Source organism: Alternaria ethzedia (assembly GCF_023757985.1).
Source record: "Alternaria ethzedia strain BMP 0044 chromosome Unknown scaffold_5, whole genome shotgun sequence".
Lineage (NCBI taxonomy): Eukaryota > Fungi > Ascomycota > Dothideomycetes > Pleosporales > Pleosporaceae > Alternaria > Alternaria ethzedia.
In genome coordinates, this window is record NW_026056198.1 from 182,727 (window position 1) to 202,864 (window position 20,138).

The 20,138-nt window shown below is 53.5% G+C and overlaps 10 protein-coding genes across 10 annotated transcripts; 6 read left to right on the forward strand and 4 right to left on the reverse strand.

Moving 5' to 3' along the window:
• Positions 1–902: 902 nt before the first annotated feature.
• J4E87_002791 (uncharacterized protein) lies at positions 903–2,315 on the forward strand (the record flags this gene model as incomplete). The annotated part of the gene is made up of 2 exons (XM_049374425.1): positions 903–1,689; positions 1,741–2,315. The coding sequence occupies 2 exons, from the start codon at positions 903–905 to the stop codon at positions 2,313–2,315; spliced, it is 1,362 nt and encodes a 453-aa protein (XP_049235416.1).
• Positions 2,316–2,548: 233 nt separating this feature from the next.
• Positions 2,549–4,155, reverse strand: J4E87_002792 (uncharacterized protein; the record flags this gene model as incomplete). The annotated part of the gene is made up of 6 exons (XM_049374426.1): positions 2,549–2,940; positions 3,094–3,151; positions 3,210–3,507; positions 3,584–3,854; positions 3,915–3,999; positions 4,078–4,155. The coding sequence occupies 6 exons, from the start codon at positions 4,153–4,155 to the stop codon at positions 2,549–2,551; spliced, it is 1,182 nt and encodes a 393-aa protein (XP_049235417.1).
• A 912-nt stretch (positions 4,156–5,067) lies between these two features.
• Positions 5,068–6,150, reverse strand: J4E87_002793 (uncharacterized protein; the record flags this gene model as incomplete). Its single annotated transcript, XM_049374427.1, has 1 exon — positions 5,068–6,150. The coding sequence occupies one exon, from the start codon at positions 6,148–6,150 to the stop codon at positions 5,068–5,070; it is 1,083 nt and encodes a 360-aa protein (XP_049235418.1).
• Positions 6,151–6,516: 366 nt separating this feature from the next.
• J4E87_002794 (uncharacterized protein) lies at positions 6,517–7,806 on the forward strand (the record flags this gene model as incomplete). The annotated part of the gene is made up of 4 exons (XM_049374428.1): positions 6,517–6,715; positions 6,772–6,790; positions 6,855–6,959; positions 7,008–7,806. 4 exons carry the CDS (start codon positions 6,517–6,519, stop codon positions 7,804–7,806), a joined length of 1,122 nt encoding a protein of 373 aa, XP_049235419.1.
• A 611-nt stretch (positions 7,807–8,417) lies between these two features.
• Positions 8,418–8,953, forward strand: J4E87_002795 (uncharacterized protein; the record flags this gene model as incomplete). Its single annotated transcript, XM_049374429.1, has 2 exons — positions 8,418–8,643; positions 8,694–8,953. 2 exons carry the CDS (start codon positions 8,418–8,420, stop codon positions 8,951–8,953), a joined length of 486 nt encoding a protein of 161 aa, XP_049235420.1.
• Positions 8,954–9,678: 725 nt separating this feature from the next.
• J4E87_002796 (uncharacterized protein) lies at positions 9,679–11,088 on the forward strand (the record flags this gene model as incomplete). Its single annotated transcript, XM_049374430.1, has 2 exons — positions 9,679–9,870; positions 9,922–11,088. 2 exons carry the CDS (start codon positions 9,679–9,681, stop codon positions 11,086–11,088), a joined length of 1,359 nt encoding a protein of 452 aa, XP_049235421.1.
• A 512-nt stretch (positions 11,089–11,600) lies between these two features.
• Positions 11,601–14,223, reverse strand: J4E87_002797 (uncharacterized protein; the record flags this gene model as incomplete). Its single annotated transcript, XM_049374431.1, has 3 exons — positions 11,601–13,710; positions 13,758–14,153; positions 14,201–14,223. The coding sequence occupies 3 exons, from the start codon at positions 14,221–14,223 to the stop codon at positions 11,601–11,603; spliced, it is 2,529 nt and encodes an 842-aa protein (XP_049235422.1).
• Positions 14,224–14,459: 236 nt separating this feature from the next.
• J4E87_002798 (uncharacterized protein) lies at positions 14,460–15,725 on the forward strand (the record flags this gene model as incomplete). Its single annotated transcript, XM_049374432.1, has 1 exon — positions 14,460–15,725. One exon carries the CDS (start codon positions 14,460–14,462, stop codon positions 15,723–15,725), a length of 1,266 nt encoding a protein of 421 aa, XP_049235423.1.
• Positions 15,726–16,572: 847 nt separating this feature from the next.
• On the reverse strand, positions 16,573–17,805 carry J4E87_002799 (uncharacterized protein; the record flags this gene model as incomplete). The annotated part of the gene is made up of 1 exon (XM_049374433.1): positions 16,573–17,805. The coding sequence occupies one exon, from the start codon at positions 17,803–17,805 to the stop codon at positions 16,573–16,575; it is 1,233 nt and encodes a 410-aa protein (XP_049235424.1).
• Positions 17,806–18,018: 213 nt separating this feature from the next.
• J4E87_002800 (uncharacterized protein) lies at positions 18,019–19,074 on the forward strand (the record flags this gene model as incomplete). Its single annotated transcript, XM_049374434.1, has 1 exon — positions 18,019–19,074. One exon carries the CDS (start codon positions 18,019–18,021, stop codon positions 19,072–19,074), a length of 1,056 nt encoding a protein of 351 aa, XP_049235425.1.
• Positions 19,075–20,138: the final 1,064 nt, after the last annotated feature.

Sequence of the window (20,138 nt, forward strand, 5' to 3'; positions counted from 1 at the left end):
CGTCATTGTCGTCGCGTCACCGAAAATGGGGCGTTCACGGTGCGCACGCGTCTTTCCTCGACTGTTACACATTGTCTTCGTGCGAGCGATACTTATTGAAAATCTGTCAGCCGGAGATTTATCCGAACTGAGGTCTGGGAATAACACCTCGAGAAGGCCGAGCAATGAATGTACTATACCGTTCGAGGTTAGCGCAGCTCATTAGTACGCAAAATCTACGTCATATTGACCGGAGATACCCAACGGTAGTCGAAATTTGTGGCATCTGTCATTGCTTAGCGTTACTAATGTTCTATCAATTCCTCGCTCTATTGTTGCTGCCGGCTTTAGCATCATAAAGGCGTCCGGCACTTGCCACGTTTCCGACAATCTTTCTCATTTCTTCGAGCTGCACCAAGAACAGGGATCGTAGTTTATATTCAAGCATCCCAGAATAAATCGTTGAGAAAAGCGACAAGATATGAACTACTGGAATCATGGATTCTAAAGACGAACGATCATCAGACACGAATCCCACTTCGACATCAAACGCCGACGTAGATCTTGAGAGTGGAAGGCGATCAAGACCAAGACAGCGGAGCGAGTCAACATCCGATTCGTCGTCGGAGTACGAGGAAGAGAAGGATGCCGATCATGACGGCCACCGTCCATCTGGAAGAGAACTTCAAGAAAGCATTTCGCGATCACGCAGCAGACGCAGTCTACCAAGAGACAGAAGAGCGACAGCCACGGCGAGTGGTATGAATCAGCCTTTGAGCCGCACAATATCTAGACGCGACACCGCACTTTCACGAATACGTACACGACCGAATGTTGCGCCATTTTCCCATCCTCTGGCGCATCAGCAGACCACTGCAGATGTGCTAGTAGATTTTGAGAGCGAAGACGATCCTTATCGCCCCATGAACTGGCCCACAAAGAAGAAGATCACAACGACCATGATGTATGGCCTCACGACTATGAGCGCGACATGGGCTTCTTCTGCATATTCTGCAGGTACGCGACAGATAGCAGCCGAGTTCGACGTAGGAAACCAGGTCGCAGTGTTGGGCACTACGCTCTTCCTGTTTGGATTTGGACTTGGTCCGCTTCTCTGGGCTCCACTTTCCGAAGTCTACGGGAGACGTTTGGCAGTTCTGACCCCCATGTTCATCGCAATCTGCTTTAGCTTCGGTAGTGCCGTATCAAAGGACTTCCAGACACTGATGATCACAAGGTTCTTCGGTGCCTTCTTTGCTAGCGCACCAGTCACGAATACCGGTGGTGTGTTGGGCGATCTGTATAGTCCGGCATGGAGAGCCTTAGCCATGGCAGGCTACGCTATGGCGGTCGTTGGCGGTCCATGTCTAGGGCCAATTGTCTCAGCAGCTTTTGTCGCTAATCCATCACTCGGCTGGCGTTGGACCGAATACTTCACTGGTATACTTCAGGCTACCATCCTGTTCATCGACATAATTTTCATCGACGAATGCTACCCACCGAAACTCCTCGTCTACAAAGCACGTCGCCTGCGACACGAAACCGGCAACTGGGCCCTTCACACCAAGTTCGAGGAGTGGGATGTCAGCATCAAAGAATTGTCTAAGAAGTTCCTGCTCCGGCCGTTGCAGCTTCTGATGACACCTATCTGTTTCCTTGTCGCGCTCTACGCTAGCTTCTGCTACGGCATTCTATACATGATGCTGGGAGGTAAGAGATATCGCTAAAAGAACTGTCTGTGAGACGTACTGACACGTTCAGGCATTCCCATAATTTTCGGCGAAATGAGGGGATGGCCAGCCGTAAGCGCAACGCTGCCTTTCCTGGGTATCTTGGTTGGCGCAATCATCGGCTGCAGCATCAACGCCTATAACCAGCTTCTTTACAACAAAGTCTATCGTGCAGCTGGTAATCGTGCCGTTCCAGAAGCGCGCCTTCCACCGATGATGCTCGGCTCGGTACTCTTCTCCGTCGGTCAGTTCATCCTGGGGTGGACAGCGGACCCTCAATACCATTGGATCGCTCCCGTCATTGGGCTGGTATTGCTGGGAACCGGTTTCTTTACGATCTTCCAAGCTGCCCTGAACTACCTGGTCGACACATTCACGTTGTATGCTGCAAGTGCTGTAGCAGCGAACACTTTTCTTCGAAGCGCCTTTGCGGGCGCTTTTCCGTTGGTAGTGACGCCGCTGTATCACAACGTTGGAGTAGGCCCCGCGAGTAGCATCACTGGTGGATTCGCGGCACTGCTTATCCCAGTGCCTTTCGTGTTCTACATATATGGCAAGAGGATTAGGAGGGCAAGTAAATGGAGTCGTGGGAGTGTTTTTGATTGAATAGTCAATGGACAGTTACAGTAACACCTTATACAAGGGAAAAACTGAGCAGGTCTGCAGACTACATTGACCTAAAACCTTGCAAAGGAGGTGACCTAAAGTCAACGTAGGCTCTAGGCTGTTCAGTTTTTCCCTAGGTTGGCGTGGTAATACCATTGTGAGTTTTAGCTCATCCCGCAATTGATGAAAGCTGGTTTCCGCGCTTCACGTGTCTGATCGACTCACTACCCGACTTAAGTTGTCATCACGTTTTTGATCTCCGGAAACACATCCGCGAACCGAGCCGAGAAAGACTCGACGTACGCACCCCAAGACTCCTTGCAGCCGTCGCATAGCTTTATTCCACCAAACGAAAAAGAAGTCTGTCCACCATGTGTCTCACGGTGCTGACAGCCCTTACAAGTATTCTCGTTGCTCGCGTCGAGGAACTCACGGAGGCCGTCGAACATGAGCTCATCACTTCTCGCCACTACGTGGTTGTAGCGCTCGACATCCTTGACATCGCCATCCTGCATGTCGACGCGGTTCCAGAGCTTGAACTGTTGGCGTGCTTGTGTGATGACGGCGGTAGTCTCAGGCCGACCGATCATCATTCCATCTTCGATGAACCGGTAGCGACGCATCACTAAAGAACTTTGTTAGTAACGGTGCGTTACGGGGAATGGAAATATCAGCCTACTCATGTGTATAGGACCACCGAAAAACCTTAAGAAATTGATTATAACCATGTGTTCTCGCTTGCCCGCCCAAGCAACGTCGAGAGCCCAGAGCAACTCACGGGACTGGTGGAAAGCCTTGATACGGATGTCGGAAGGCGCGTATGCGAACGTGGAGTTCTGAAAGTCCTAGGTCAGTCCGTGTCCATCGCATCACGTTTGATCAGATATCACTCACTGTCTCGCCCTCAGACCGGTGTTTGTAGAAGGCTACACTGTCGTAGAGAGTGGCGCCGAGTTCATCCAAAGCCTCGAACTGTTCTTCGGTATAGTGTACGTCATCGAGATCGTTACAGACCAGAGCTGCGCCCATGGTAAAGCGGATCAAAGCATCTGTGTCGCGCATGCGGAACCATTGCCGAGGCGACTTGGCGAGGGCGGTAACGTAACGTTTGAACAACAGGCCTTCACGGCGTTTGCTTGCTTTGTCTGCTGTAATGAGAAGGAAGCAGCGGAATTCGCGAGCCATGGCCGCACTGTATCTAGATAGGATGACATCAGTATCAGTCTGTGAGTTTCGAGATACAGCGAAAAGAGAACAGGTCAGCTTACTGTTCAGTTGTGCCCTGAAAGAGTTCGTCGAGAAGAGCAGTGAGGTTGTAGCCTAGAAGATTGTCGCCGAGTGACACCTGTACCAAGTCGCCTTTGCACTCCGCGACGATACCGATGACGATAACACGCATGAAGGCCACATAGCGATTCCAATTGGTGTACTGAGGAATCACGCAGCGTGCGTACTCCCATGCGCATGCATATACTTCTTCCTTGATGCGCTGTGGAAGGTCGAAGTCTTTGAGATCGTTGGCGATGTCGGCGGGATAGTCTATGGATTGGAGAATGAGTACGCTTTCTGTATACTAAACATGAGGAGGGGAAACCTTACACCACTTCTCCCGGATCGGTGGTACGGACTGTTCATTCGGGACAGCGAGGGATGGCTTGAAGAACGGCCTGGTGAGTTTGAAGCCCTGATAAGATGTCAGTATAATTGATGTTAAATGTCGAGTGTCGAGCGGCGTTGAGTCAACCGCGCGGGAAAAACATACCGACAGAGTTTCGCGGTACTGCTTGCAAAGCCCCTCGAAGTAAGCATACAGCATACTGAACAACGCGATTTTGAACATGATGTTCGTATTGCGGGGAAGATATTCGCGTGCGAAGAGATTTTGTCCCGCTGTCGTAGAGAGTTCAAATACAAAACCCGTCGTGAGCAAGTTCCAAAACTTTCTTAGCGGCGCAAACGAAAGATCCCACGGATACTTTTCACTCATTCCACACCCGTACGCCGCGCGTTCAGCTCGTAGGATCCGTCGTTCCTCATAGGGGACAGTCGGCTCATCCTGCACATCGACCCTGAATGTATTGGCAATCACGCTAGAGTGGGGCTTGTGAGTGGGTGATGAGGTCTTTCCCGCACACGGTGAAACGGCGCAAACATACCTACACACCAGCAGCAGCGCATCATTGGCGAGACTGCCTGACAACATATCGATCGCGTTTGAAACAATAATGCCCAGAGTTGGGAGATGCAAGGAAATTACCGATAATGGAGACCCAGCACAGCGGCGTGGCTTTCTAGCCCTTGCACAATTGGGTAATTTCCTACCAGTCTCCCAGGTAACTAAGTACACTAAGCTCCGTTCATATAATGGCAGCGAGATTGAAATACGCTGCACTTAGCTGTGTGTCTACTCCGAATTTCCGTATTGGGTGTGATGAACATGTATCTTTTCGCCCGGATGATGGCCATCGCGTTCGAGAACGGTGACTGCTGAGTACATGACGCCAGATCAAAGTCCAATACGGTGCCGTCTTCCGAGCTCTTGCTGCATAATTTCATAATCCCGTCGCCGTCTAAAAAGAACTTCGAATAGGATCGTGGAGTATGTGATTGCCATTGTCCAGCAATTAGTTTCACAAGGCAGAGATATCGGAAGTGTATGTAAACCGTAAGGTCTACCATTCAAGCACTCGCAGTCTATGTTAGCAGGCCTTTCGTCGTCGCGCCCGTAGTTCGGTCGATCAGAAAAGACTTCTTATACTTGAAATGCCACTCCTTCTCTCTTGACCATCGCCTTTCCACCACTTGCAAACCCGGTACCTTCACTCCTTATCTCCACAAGTCCAGGCTTGGGCGCCTTTTCCTTCTCGTTATCCTTTTTCTTCTTCTTGCCTTCATTGGCGTCTGGAACTGTCGTAAGATCCGCATCGCATACATAGCAATGAACAGTCTCGGGCTCCGGTCCTTGATCATGTGCATCTCGCTGATGGCGATGCTCTGGCCGGAGAAACTTATCAACGCATGGTTTGCATAGGACGTGACCACAAGGTATAGCGAGCATGGCCTTCGTACTGTTTGAGAGCGCTTTCTGACAGCTGGGACATGTGCGAGCCGATTTTCCCGTCTCGGACGACTTTTCCTCGTGAAAGTTGACGCTCGTTAAGCTCTTTAGCGAGAGGCTGTGCGGTTGGTCTGGGTGGCTTGATGGGCATACAGGCGTTTGTTTCGCCTTCTCTGCGCTTTTGTGGTGTTGGTCGGGTGTCTCGCCGGGAACCCAAAAGCTGGGGAGATGACCCTTGGCTGCTTTGCGCTCGGCGTCGAATGTACGTTTTGCTTTGCTCTGCTCTTCTTGTGCGATGCGCTTGAGTTCCTCTTGATCGATTTCGAACTTGCGTTTCGTGCCTCTGGCCTCTCCAGCCTTGGCATCCTGCTCTTCTTCGACCATGATCTTGCTGCCTTGCCTTCCAACGACTCGTGCTGATGCACCTGCTTTGACCGAAAGCCCCATCTGAACAGCTTCGAATTCCTCGACTGCCAGCAGCCGCGCTTCCTCCTCTTCTCGCAGCTTTTGGTCCTCGTCCTCCAACTTCTGGCGCTCGTTCAGCTTCTCTAGTCGCTTCATTTCCTTTCGTTGCGCCAGAAGATTGGTCATGGCGCACTCGCGACAGAACAGATCGCCTTGTGAACAGCACACGGGGTCTACTGAAGGAAGGAGACATAGTTGGCAGGAGCCAAAAGGTAGAAAAGAGTCACGGGTCAGACGTGTAGCCTGCGAGCCCCATCGGTCTTTGAGGGCATTCCGCTCGTATGAAGTGAAGATAGTCTTTGGGGGCGGCATGTTCGGTTATGTTCAGGATTCAAGATTCGCAAATCGAGACGCGACTTTTCGTGATAGGTATACCAATCCGGGCAACAGTGCCGAGCCCAGACATGGGATTCCGTGAACAAGCTCTGAAGATGATGCACAAGACCCGCAAGTTCAAGTCTAGTCTTGTACGGTGTCGAGTTCTTGCTGTGGTGATGGAAGAAGGCGTGTTGGAGCGGAAGAGCCAGCCACTTGGCGCACGTGCAGGCCGCAATCGCGCTAGTCACTGCCCAGGTGTCGCCAAAATGCCGGTCCCTGGCAGTGACGTTGGTGGGCCGCGGCATCCAGCTATTGAGCGCGAAATCTTCACATGTCGCCCTCAACCCCACGCCTACACCAATGCGACCAGAGGAGCAGCCGGAGGCCCCCAGCGGGCCATGGCGCGCCGCGTCGGCCTTCACCATGGGCGCTGTCGGGCTCTTGTGCAAAGGATTCCTGAATGGCCTGAGCAAGGTTGAGACACATGGAATGGAGGGCTTCCTGAAGCTATTGGATGAAAGAGAGGACCCAGCGAGTAGGCAACGAGGCCTCATAACTGGTAAGTGCTTGTACTATCGAGATCCCAGGAAATGCCCAGTACTGACGAGCGTGCAGTCTCGAACCACATCTCCGTGTACGTACGTTTGCCATAATCTCCGAATCGTCATGGATGGACTGCGCTCACACAATCTATACAGAATGGATGATCCCATACTATGGGGCATACTACCACTCGCCTACATATTTACCCCGGACAATCTGCGCTGGGGATTAGGTAGTTATGATCTATGCTTCACCAACAAGTATGTCACCTCTGGAATGCACAGAAAGCTCGGCTGACGCCCTAGTAGAGGACTGTCGACATTCTTTACCTTTGGACAGGTTCTACCCACACATCGTTCGGCGCATTCCCAATTCGGCGGCCTATTCCAACCCACCGTAACGCAAGCGATCCGTCTTCTCTCACACGGCCCGTTCCACGAGCAAGAACCACCAGAAAAGCCTACCACATCGCTCAAGAGCCCAGACCTCATCGATCCTTTTACCGACGGCCACCTCACATTCTCTACAAACGGACAAGACACGTTTCCTGCGCCCTCGGCATACCTGAATCGGCGGCATGCGTGGGTGCACATCTTCCCTGAAGGCATGATACACCAGACGGAAGACAGGATCATGCGCTACTTCAAGTGGGGAGTATCTCGATTGGTACTTGAGAGTGAGCCGATGCCAGACATCGTCCCCATCTTCATTGAAGGCTTCGACAATATCATGCACGAGACACGCACCTTCCCGCGCTTTATACCACGGCCGTTCCAGAACGTCAGGGTGACGTTTGGTGAGAAGCTGGATGCTGAGGAGGTATTCGGCGACTTGCGCGCACGCTGGAAACAGATGCGCGCAAACGAGGAGAGGAAGGGAGGAAAACTGCAAGTCGGTGTTCTCAACGACGCCCTGAAGTACTCCGACGAGGCCGTCAGCATACGCAAAGAGTGCACGCGGAGGATACGGCAGGCGGTTCTGGACGTCAGGCGGCAGCGAGGCTACCCTGAAGACGACCCGAAGAACGGCCTCGCAGAGACATGGCTGAGAGAAGGCCCGGGTAGAGAGGGGCACAAAAGGGATGGCAGCATCACAAAAGACACATGAGGCGTGTGAGGTGTATGGTATGTGTATTGTGTATATGCGACGCCCAGCATCGGCGTGCGAAGCCAGGGGACGCGACAGACTCGCCGAAGCGTGGTCAGGTCAAGACGCCTCGTCAACAAAGAAGCGCGGCAGAGTGTCAGATTAGATCAAGTAATTACACCATCAGCGACTCCTGCCGCCGGCGCGCCGATCAACCACGGCCTCAGGCGACTGGGGGCGGGTTTCGTCGTTGCGAACCGGAGCAGGCACCACGATGCTGTTTGTACAAGGCGGAGAGGTCTCTGGCGTGCTCGTGTCGTCATCCACTGCTGGCGACGCGCATCCATCGCCCCTGGACGGAACGATGGACGTGACGAGGCTGGAGAGAGAAGCTTGGAGCAGACGAGTGGTTTTGTCGCAGAGGCGCCACGAGCACGGGCCCCACGCCAGCCAATGGACGGCAGGTGGGCTCCACCGTCGCCAGATTTATCTTGCTCGTACTACGCCGAGCAGCCTACAGCGACTCACCCCCAGCATCCAGGACACCGCGGCCCCCTCGACAACGTCGCGCCGCCCTCCCACCGCCCACGACCGATCCGCCGCTGCAGAGCGACCCTGCGCCACCGCCTCGTATGCCTCGCGGCGTCAAGAAGGAGGAGAGCATGCAGGATGCAGACTACTTGCCCGACGCGTCAGTGCCCGCCATGCCAGACGCGAGCAATGGCGTAGGCGGGGCAGACACGCCCACCACGGACAACATCACCATCAAGAACCACTTCCCCGTCGCCCGCATAAAGCGCATCATGCAGGCCGACGACGATGTCGGCAAGGTCGCCCAGGTCACGCCCGTCGTTGTTTGTACGTTCTGCCCGCGCGGCGCTTTCTCCACCATGGCTGACTCTCCACAGCGAAAGCGCTCGAGCTCTTCATGATCTCCCTCGTCACCAAAGCCGCCGCCGAAGCCAAAGCGCGCAACTCCAAGCGCGTCGGCTCCATCCACCTCAAGCAAGCCATCACCAAGACCGACCGCTTCGACTTCCTCAACGAGATCGTGTCCAAGGTCGCCGACGCGCCCGAGAAGAGTGAGGGCGACATGGATGTGGATGGCAAGAAGAAGAAGACGACAAGCCGGAAAAAGAAGAAGGCAGAGAGCGATGACGACTTTTGAGTTTGAGCGCGCCGGTAGTGACGGACCTCGAGGGCTTCTCGATAGAAGGGGAAGCTCATGTCGCCAGGTTTCCACCTTCTGGCACTCACCTAGCCATGATCAGATACATGGTTGCGGTCTCTCACGGATGGGCGCCATAGTTTTCTTTCTGCGGTCGCACGTCTGGCTGACTCCATTTCACAGCCGGGTACGACATATCAAGACGACCCTTCAGGTTGTCAGGCGTTAACTATCTCCCGGGCATTGCATGGGCGGCGTTATTTTGTTGTTGCATGGGCCACGATACCAATGAATACGGATGCATGATTCTTCCCACTCGCTTCTTCTTCCCCCATTCCTGTCGCTAACGGAACAATTGTGCCCGCGGCCCGAATAGCGCGCAGTAACGTCACGATTGCAGTTTACGCGGTTTTGCAGCCGATGGGTAAAAGGCGAAGCAGGAAATGCGCCCACCAACCAGGTTTCCTCCACCCGCGCAATTTACCCGACCATCTCCGCAAATCCCCACATGCTAACGGCACCCCAGATACTCTTTCAGGACAGCCTGTAGATCGGTTCCTGCGCCATACCAGATCTATGCTCGTGTTCCTGCTTAGCCTCTCTTCTTTCCCTACCTCCGTAATTTGGGGCCCGTACACGATGTAGTATTAATCATGCATGAGCCCCAGCGCTTTTCCTCTGCAGGATTGTCATTCTCTGAACCTTCGATTGAGAATTGAACCAGTATGATTTTCTCCAGGTTAGCAGTGCTCCTTGTGGGCATTGCAGTGTCCGTTCAAGGCCATGCCATTGAAGTTGAGAAGAGGGTTTCCGGCAAGCACACCACTCGGCCTAACCCTTCCAATGGCCACTGGGTTGATGCATGGGCATCAATGCCACAGCTCACTGAGCCTGCGAACCTGCCTCCAGCTCCATTCGTACGTCCACCTATCAAGTCTTCATTTATGCTGTACTAACACATCATATAGAACCAGACAGGCGCAGTCTTCGTGAACTCGACAGTTCGACAGACTCTGTACATGACCACTTCGGCCAAGCAAATCCGTCTCAAATTCTCCAACGTGTTTGGCGGTTCCAATCTTCCCATCACCGCTGTGACAGTCGCGCTCCCGCTGAACCAGACCGCCGGCATCCATCAGATTCAACCCAAGACCGTCCAGAAAGTAACATTTGGAGGCAAGGATGGTATCAGCGTGCCAAATGGCGCACTCGCAGTGTCCGACCCCATCCACTTCGAAATCAAGGCGCAGCAGATCGTCACAGTGACCATGTACCTTGCAAGCGGACAAACCACGAACAGCATCACCAGTCACCCCGGCTCTAGAACAACCAGTTGGTTCCAGTTTGGCAACGCAGTCTCCTCGGCTAGTCTCGACATCAGCAACTCTACTACACAATCCGTGGCGCATTGGTACTTCCTCTCCTCCATCGAAGCTTGGGTACAACCACGCGTCGGCTCCCTCCTCATCGTTGGCGACTCGATCACCGACGGCCGTGGATCTACAACCAACCAGAACAACAGATGGCCCGACCTCCTCCTCGCACGTCTCCAGAAGAACCCCTCCACCAAATACATCTCAGCCGGTAACTTGGCCGCAGGCGGAAACCGCATCCTAGCCGACGGTCTCGGTCCCAACGCTTTCGGTCGCATCGACCGCGACGTCCTCGCCCATCCGGGTGTCAAATACGCCATGATTTTCGAAGGAGTGAACGATATTGGAACCGCAGCAACAACGCCTGAGGCACAAGAGCAAGTCTACCAAGGCCTAACTCAAGCATACGAACAAATGGTGACCCTCATCCACGCCCACGGCATCCCCGTTTTCGGCGCCACCATCACACCGTTCAGCGCGCCAGCCAACTTCACCCAGCAACCCTACTCCGATCCCGAGCGCGAGAAGACGCGTCAGCGCATCAACACGTTCATCCGCACGTCGGGCGTTTTCGATGCCGTTGTGGATTTCGACCAGTTCCTTGCCGATCCCAACATCCCCAGTCAGCTCAACCCGTTGTACGACTCGGGTGATTATCTTCATCCTGGCCCTGCTGGATACCAATACATTGCGGATAAGTTCCCTATTCAGATCTTTGGCATGTGGGCGAATGGTGCGGATGAGTTTAGTTGGGGTATGTAGGGCACTGGAGAGAAGGCCATGGGGCAGCACTTGACCCTTTTGGAAATGTATATAACGAAATGGACAGTACGATATGTCATTCTTGACGTTATTGCTTCTCGAAGACGTGATTTCCTGCCACGCATGTTTTGATGTATAAGATACGACATTCGCGTGCGTAGGAGAAAGAATGATCGCAGGGCTAAACTTCTTTTCTTGGTGCGTATATGTTCTACGAGGTCTCACCATCTTGAGTCTCAAACGTGACGCGTAGTCTTGAGCATGGCTTTGCAAACATCGTCAGATCTGCCGCAGACGAGAGGTTGAATTTATATGTACATCAGCAGGATATCTATGTATTTGAGGTATCTTCCCTTGAGCAGACCAAAGTTGCAATCGCAATTCAAACGCCATTTTAAAACCACCCACGCCTGAAAATCCATATCGGCGAGAACACCATCGCATCCATCCCAAATTTGATATCAAGAAGACAAAAGCCATGCATATCGTAGTCCAGCTGTACGGCGTCATAATTATACGATGCCTTGCGAGAATCTCTCAACACCGTTCTTGATTTCCCTGACAATCTCCACTGCCTCATTGGTGCTTTGAGCTTCAAAGTCATATCGCTTCGTCTCGCGCTCCTTGAAGACGATGACCCGGAACATCTTGGGATGCTTCTTGCTGACCTTGCTACCGACCACACTGCTGAAATGCACTGTGGTCGTCTTGCCCTGGCCTTCAACACCAAAGCCACCTCGCGCTCCTGTCTTGGACTCACCGGGCATAATATGAATGTACTCGTTATCAAGAGCAATTATGCGGGATGTAGAAGAGGCAAAGGACATGGGCTGTTTGCGAAGGACGGCATAGCGGCGGTAGTAGTTCGTTGCTGTGAGAGCCAGAGCACCGGAGTCGCCGTTCCTGGCGAGTGGATGGATGAGACCTTGGCCAGAGACAGCGGCGTTGGTTCGGTCGCCCTTCTTTGTCTTCTTTGGCGCACCACCGGTACTGATGATGAGTGGTGCATTGGGTGATGAGGACCCTGGTGATCCCGAAAGACCGTAGACACCGTCGCCTACGAACCGGCGACGCACGAGATCCAGATCCATCCGCGTGTCTAGAGCCTCTACAGTGCGGTCAGGTGGCGCTACCGTAGTGCTGCCGCTAACTTTGAGGATATACAAAGCTTTCTCTAAGCGCAAGTCGTGGCATACTTGATCGAAGATATCAGCAATGTAAGTGTCAGTGGTGCAGGGTATGTTGAAGTGTTTCGTGTTGAAATTCTCGTCGGTGAAGTGGACGTTGACTGTCTTGGGGGCTCCCGTGCGGCTAGCAGCATGTGTTTGTGGGACTTTTGGTACGTCGGCAAGGTTACTGGTATCTTTGCGCGTCGCAGTGGGCGCAAACGAAGGGCCGGTAATGGGATTCCTGAAGCTTTTCGCGCGACTTGGAAGAGGCTTGAGGGGCTTCTTCTCTTCTTTTTCGTCGGGGCCATCGGTTTGCGACGCGACTGCACTTGCTGCCTCTTGACTGTAAATTGGGGTGAGCTTCTCGTTCTCGCCAAACTCTCGTTGGGATGCCTCAACAAGTGCGAACTCGTCCCATGGCTTATCTCGTGCTCGAGGTCGCATACCACGGGCGTTGTTCGAAGCGAAGTCTTTCAACGGCTTATTCCTAGTCAAAGGTGGGAACTCGTCGTCAACCTCGCCGTCATCGTACATGCGCATGACCCAGCGGTTGACATTCATCTGTTCGGGCGATAGCGGCGGTTCCAGCTTCTCTTCCTGATATCGATGTAGTGCATACCCGATTGCTTCCGCGACAGTAGGACCCTCGCCTTTGTCACTGAACTTCCGGATCAGCAGCTCGACAGGCTTTGAAGGTTTCGAAGAGAATGGACAGTAAAGTTTGATGTATAAAGGGTTCTGCTGAGCTTCGCTAGCAGCGTTCCACATGGCAAAGCGCTGTAGCGGATTCGATGGCTTCTGCTCCTTGGCTCGTAGTGCTTGGGTCAACGCGCTCACTGGCAGTACGAAACTGATGGGTCGCGGCGGAGGCAGTGCTTGTAATGTTGGTGCGATTGGCTCTTTCTTCTTCTTCGGTGACATGTTTTGGAAAGGCGTCAAGCCCGGCATGGTGGGAAGGTCGCCACCTGCGGGAGAGGAGTCCAGCGGATCACCTCCTGCACCGATGAGAGACGCGCTATCGTCGGAGCCAGAGAATTCGGATGTGAGGGAGTCATCTGATTCATCTCCTTCGTCCAGAGCTTCCAGGCGTGCGCGTGCGCCGCCGGCCTCCCCTGAGTCTTCTTCGATGCGCTTGGAAAGCATTTGGCTCGCACCTGCGGCCTTGCGCGGGTTGACTCTTCTCTTTCTGAATGACGAATTGTCAAACTCGTTCTCCGAAGACATCTCACTGCTAGTTATGGTGTCCCTTCTTGGTCGGGTTTTGCCCACCTCTACGGTGCCCATTGATCCTCTTCGCAATACGTCGTCCGGCGGCCGTGATGGAGACGTGATCATAAGTGAAGGGCCTTCTCCAGCTTCTGCCAGCTCATTGCGTAGGGCTGATCCAGGCATGGGCGACGATCCTGAGCGCGTCCGTAGCGGCATCTTGGTGAACTTGATCTGGTTGGCTGGTCTAGCAATCCGTCAGTTCAGTCCGTGGAGAGCGTGATGATCAGCTACCTCTGCGCATCGTCATCGTCATCGCTCTCGTCGCTCAAGTCACTGCTATCATCTTCTTCCAGCTGTTCCTTCCTCCGCCTCCGTTTCGCATTGAGCGTAGGTCCGACCGTGTCGTTGCTTGCCCCTCCCGTGACCATGCCACCCTCGTCGTCATCTTCGCCGAAGCCCTCTGGCGACTTCAGGCCAGCTGACCGCGGGGCCTGGAAGTATTCCGAAGTGATCGCGGTGGGTATGGGTGGGGAGTAGGTGCGCTTGATGTCGGCGGCATTGGGAACCCAGCCTGCGGCGCGAAATGCGGGGTTGTTCAGGACGCTCGAGTCTACATTGATCAATCGTTCGCCTACGCCGTCTTTGATCGAGGAGAGGTACGCGGTTCGAAGCTGATATAGCACAAAGCTGCCCAAGTTAGCTGCGGCGTGCGCCACGGGGGCAGGTGGGCCTACTCTTCGTTCTGAAGGAGCGACATGGTGGGAAGGTCAAGGTATCATAGTCTCGTAACAGAAGGGTATGCTCAGACCAGCTGAAAGGGTATCATGAAGCCATGCAGCGAGGCCGCAGTGACGCATGTGGGGATGTGAATGCGTGCCCTGGACCCTGGCTTGGCATCGGCCCTTGTCCAGGCGCGCGTGCAGTGAGATCATTGTCAACTTTGCGACTTCTTGCGCCCAACACAAACCTCTTGACGACCGCGCCCCAGCCACGATGAATCTACTCGCCGGCTATTCCGATTCAGAATCCGATGGCGAAGCGCCGTCCGCGCCGAAAATAGTCGCGAAATCGAGTGCGAAACCCGCCTTCCAAAAAGTCGTCGATCGCTCCAACCCAGGACGGATCAAGGTCAACCTCCCGGGCGCGTCGCAGTCGCGATCGGAGAAAGACGATATCCAAGATGATGCGCCACCGTCGAAGAAGCCGCGCCTGGGCGGGGGCTCGTCATTTGGTGGCTTCAACGCAATGCTACCCGCGCCAAAGAAACCAAATGTAAACGCCATCACAGCATCCGAGGGTTCAAAGACGGGAAGCAGAGGGCTGGGGAAAGGACTCGCATCTGGAATAAATCTAAAGACTGGCGCGGAGCCTGCGTTCAAGAGGGAGTCAAAAGTGGAGACAGAGGAGTATGACGAGACTGGCAACCCGATAAAGAAGGAACCTATGAAGAGAGAAGACTTTCGGGCAATGCTGAACTTGCCAACACCCAAATCCGAGACAAAGACAGAAACCAAGCCTCAGATTGCGGAACATAAGATGGACGTGGAACCTGGGCCACAGCACGTATCCAAGTCAGCGACGCCACGCTTTGTACCTATGTCTGTCGGCAAGGGAAAGAAGAAGAAACCCACAGCACCTCGACCGGCAGCCGCAACGAACGAGACGAGCACCGCGACAAGCACAAGCACATCTACGCCGCAATCGCAACTACCACCTCCTGAAACCAAGCCGCGCAAACCCAAGGTCTCTCTCTTTAGCGTCTCCAACCAAGCAGAAAGCGCTCCTAAAGAGACGGCTGATGGGAACTATCAGCCACTACTCTATGGTGCAGAAGAGGGAGGGGAAGTCGCCATGACAGAGGCCGTCTATGACATGCCCCCAGCAAATCAGTATACACAACACCCTCCTCCCTCAACCGGTGGACAGGATCCGAACAACCTCACCAATATCGCATCCGAGTTGAACTTGTCAGAAGCAGAGCGCCGACAATTATTCGGCAAGAAAGGACGCGGTGGTCCGGACTTCTCTGGCGCCAAAATCCAGGATTTCAACACAGATATGGAGTATGCGCATAATGAGAAGCTGCGACAACAGGGCGAATCAGTACAGCATAACCCGCTCAAATCTATATCTGGAACTGGAAAGAATAGTCTTCGCAGCCTGGTCAACGTCGCGACGACTCAGAAAGATGCACTGGAGGACCACTTTGCTGCCGGTGCTCGCAACAAGAGAGAAGCAGGCAATCGATACGGCTGGTAATCTCGTTGGGCATACTTAAGTAGAATATGATTTATTTGGCCTCTCAGAGCCGATGGCGCAGTCATACAGTCCTAGGTACAACGTTTTCTTCTGCTACTGTATCTGGTGAGCCGAATGATGAAGTATTCGCACTTCGTCCATGACGTCCTCTTTACACCTTCTTCGTCCTCATCTCGATATCCTCTTTACATAACCCTAAGCTGTATTTCTAGACTACACTATAGTATTAGTGGTCCTCGCCGATCGCCGCAGTCTTACCGTCACTCTCGGTCACATGCGCCAGGCCTAAGACTAGACGCGTCAGCGAACAATGGTACCTTGCTTCCAGCTTGTAGATTTAACAAGCGACATCCCCGTTGTGGACGAATCTCTAACGGAATTCGCCAACACTTCCTGAATTGAGCAGGTCAACTTCACCGCCATTATGATGGCTCTTCGCGTGCTTGAAGCCGTGGAAAGGACTGATACTTTCCTATTTCATTGACTGCAGGGTGGCCGAATGATGTGAGTCTCTGACCTGGTCGAACCCATCGAACCGTTTCTGGTGCAATTCGCCGAGAGCCGCGTGTTATCGAACGGACATAGAGGCTCACGGGACGATGGAGGCTTGTGGATTAGAGCCGATGGGATTTGTTTTTTTGAGTGGCACAGGTGAGATCACGAAGTGGATGACGGGGCGCGGAGGGATTGAGCGTTGCTTTGGTGTTTGATGCATTATGACAGTACGTTCCCGGCCTCCTTGCTATTGCGTGTTACTGGTGTATGGGCTTTTAGGAGGCTACGATGACTTCAGACTACTTGATTAGAATCGCACAAGTCATTATATATTGGGTATCACAACGCTACTTCACTTCCCAGCCGCAGCCTTAGCAGCAGCCTCCTTCTCTCTCTTCCTCTGCAGATACCTCTCCTTGGCACTACTGATATCCTTCTCTGTCTTCTGACTCTTCCGTGTATGCTCCAGTTTCGCCTGTTCCTCAGCTTCTTCATCTGCTTTCCGCTTGTTTGCCGCTTCAATCTGCTCGGCAACCATCTGCGTCTGGCGTTCGCGTTGTGCATTCTTGCCGAGTTTGGGTTTCGTCCATGCTGATTGCGTTTGGTTTGCAGCAGATGCAGTGGCAGACGCAGAGGAAGCGGGCTTGGGTTTCGCGATGATGTTGAGGCCTGCTGAGAGGAGCTGGCGTTTGTCCGCGATCTGCCCATCCTCGTTGAGAATGACGTTTTTGCCCTGTTTACGTAGCTCTTCGACAATTTCGGCGTCTGTCTTTTCCTTCTCTCCCTCCTCAACAACGGGTTTCACACCATCCTTCAGTGCTTGCGCCGCTGCTTCCATAGCCTCCTGGTGTCGTCGTTCCTGTTCCGCGAGCATCTGTTTGTGGAAGCCCTGCATACCAAACTTCTTCTTTTTCTCTTCCTCCGCTTCTTGCCGCTTCTTCTCTTCTTCTTCGGCCTTTCGCGTCTCTTCTTGTTGGGCTTTGTATGCGCCGGTCACAAACTTCTCCTTGTCCGCAAACTCGTCGCCTTCGGCTTCACGTTCGCGCTGGAGTAATTTGTCGCGTGCCCGTAGTTGGTCCTTCTTACGTTGTTCGGCGGATTCGAAGAGCGCATCCATGTACTTGGGTTTCCGTTCCGCGGCGCTGTCGCGTTCAGCAGCTTTTTTGGCGGCGCTGACCGCGTGGAGCGCGTCGTATGCAGCATCATAGTCGTATATGGTAGCGTCGGCTTCTAAAGCTTCCTGTGCGCGTTTCTCGGCTTCTGCAGCGCTGGCGGAGTACGCGATGGCGGTGGGATCATCTTCTTTCGGCTTAGGTTTCTTGGACGGAGGAGCTGGAGGCTGGCCTTTCTTTGGTTTTGAGGGCGCTGGTTTCGAGGGTTCTGATGAGGTAGCGGCCAGAGTGTCTTCGAAGTTCAGCTCGCCGATTTCCTGGGCGCCGTCCGCCGCTTTGGATTTGCCTTTCGCATTTTCCTCCTCTTCGTCGAACAGCGGCTTCTTCTTCTTCCCCAGAGAAGGCTTGGCGGCCGATTTCGCGAGTGAATTCGCGCCCTTATTCTTCACATTGAGTCCGAATTTGAATGACATGTTGATGTTGAGTTGGGATGGTGTCAGAGTCGCGACCGCGAATTGGGCTGTCGCATGCCAAGGCGCGCGCGACCAGTGAAATCAGCGACACCTCCGCGCCTTCTCCGCAATTCACGTCCCTTGGTTCGCAATGACTGCAGACACGTCAACCCGCACACCTTGTACAAATATCACTCATGCATGAATGTCGATTAAACCACCATAGTCCTCATCATGGAGGAGCAGGCTAGCGATCCACCGGCGGAGAGCCTCTACACCACGGCCAAAGCGTCACGATTTCACTTCAAGTCTGGGTCCAAACATCGCTCAAAGCGTCACAAAAGCGAAAGCAAGGACGAAGATACCGATGACCATACTTCCAAGAGACACAGATCGGATCGGACCAGCGAAGAACGGCGCAGCCACCGCGACTCAAGGCGCAAACATAAGCACAGGCATCGCTCTTCCAACCAAGATCGTCACCCGACATCCACACGAGACGGCGCCTACTACGACCCTGATTACCGTCACCGCGAATCATTATACGACAACTTAGAGGATCTAGGTACAGGCTCTCCAGGCCCAGCTCCCGATGACGCTTTCCGCGAGTCGCTGTTCGATGCGCTTGCCGACGATGAAGGTGCGGCGTACTGGGAAGGTGTATATGGCCAGCCCGTACATATATATCCCGACACAAAACCCGGCCCCGATGGAAAGCTGGAGCGTATGACGGAAGAGGAGTATGCGGACTTTGTGCGTACGAAGATGTGGGAGAAGAGCCACCAGCACATTGTGGAAGAACGCGAGGCGAAAGAACGGGCGCGTCAAAACCGAAAAGCGCAACGCAGTCAGCTTGATGAGGAACTCGAGCGGGAGGAAGCAGAACGAGAGAGCATGCGACGCCGCATGGAAGAGAGCCTGCGTCGGGGCGAAGAGCGAAAGAAAGCGAAGGAGGCAGAGGCTGCATGGGAAAGTTACACGGCCAAATGGGACAGCCTGAAGAATGCCCAAGGTCTGGATAAGGAGACAGATGCGAAGGTCCGCGAGATGATCCCATGGCCCGTAGTGTCTGGCAGAGCAAATCACGTCTCCAAGGAGGAAATAGAGCGCTTTTTCCGGACTACAAAGACGTGGAAGGAGGACCCTGCGTCACTACTGAAGGCGGAGCGCGTGCGCTGGCATCCCGACAAGATGCAGCAGCGATTTGGACAGCATATTGACTCCGAGACTATGAAGTTGATCACGGCGGTTTTCCAGGTTATCGATCGACTGTGGAACGACCGACGTTGATCTGGATGCGGACCTCAACAGCCGGCATCTTCCTTCGTCATACTTTCTTCATTCCGAGATACCCAAGGGAGCACATTGTGTTGTCCCATCTGTCAGCCGGCATACCCATCAATGAATATCGGTCCCGGCACCAGATTAATATCAATCGTACTACATCGTTGCCTCACTTCTTGGCATCATGTCACCGTACTTTCAAAATGTTAATCTCCGGCTTCCAAGAATCTTGGAAAGATCTTGGCGCAATGTATCCATGACGAAGCAACCGGGCTGAGACAGTTAAGCACGACGATCTTCGCTACAAATGCGCTGACAATGCTAAGTGACCGGCTAAATGCTTGGTCCCAGACCAAATGCTTTTGCCAACACCATCGGTGAATATATCACCTATGGTCATCTGAGCATGTCGCATGCCCAGCTGGATAAAATGCAAATAAGTTGATGATGCGGAAATAAAGTGGCTTGACTGCATGCATCGTGGGTTGGCGCGGTGCTTGACTGAGCTTAATCAGGATGCAAAAGCTTGTGCAAATCAACATGCACACGTTCAGGTACAGCAATGCGACGATAAGATGGTTTTCGAAGATACGGAGGATCAATCCAGAACGCAGCGGGTCAACATGTTTCTCGACTGGCCAAGACGTTTTCCGCTCCACTCTTGTCGCACCACAGTATATCGGGCCTATAGCATGACAGGTCCACACAGAACGCATCTCCAGCGGAAATGAATGTTTCGAGTTTCAAAACTACGCCTCTACAGCTGTCCAACCATTACGTTCAGACCCTGAATACCCGGTGGTTCGATCTTGTTTTTAGGACACGGCTCCACACACGGCGACGGGACGTAGACATGCTCCCATGCACTCCACAGTTACTACGGCTGGTATACGCCAGGTGCGCCTGCCCGGCAGGTGCCCTCCAATTTGTAAGGCTCCCTCGATCCGCAGCCGCAGTTCACTGGCGGTCCCTGGTAATGATCAGCACGGTACAACGCATCCACTGGTATATAAGAGTCCCAACTGTCCTCGAAAGAAGGACACCAAGCATCTCCAACTTGAATCAACACA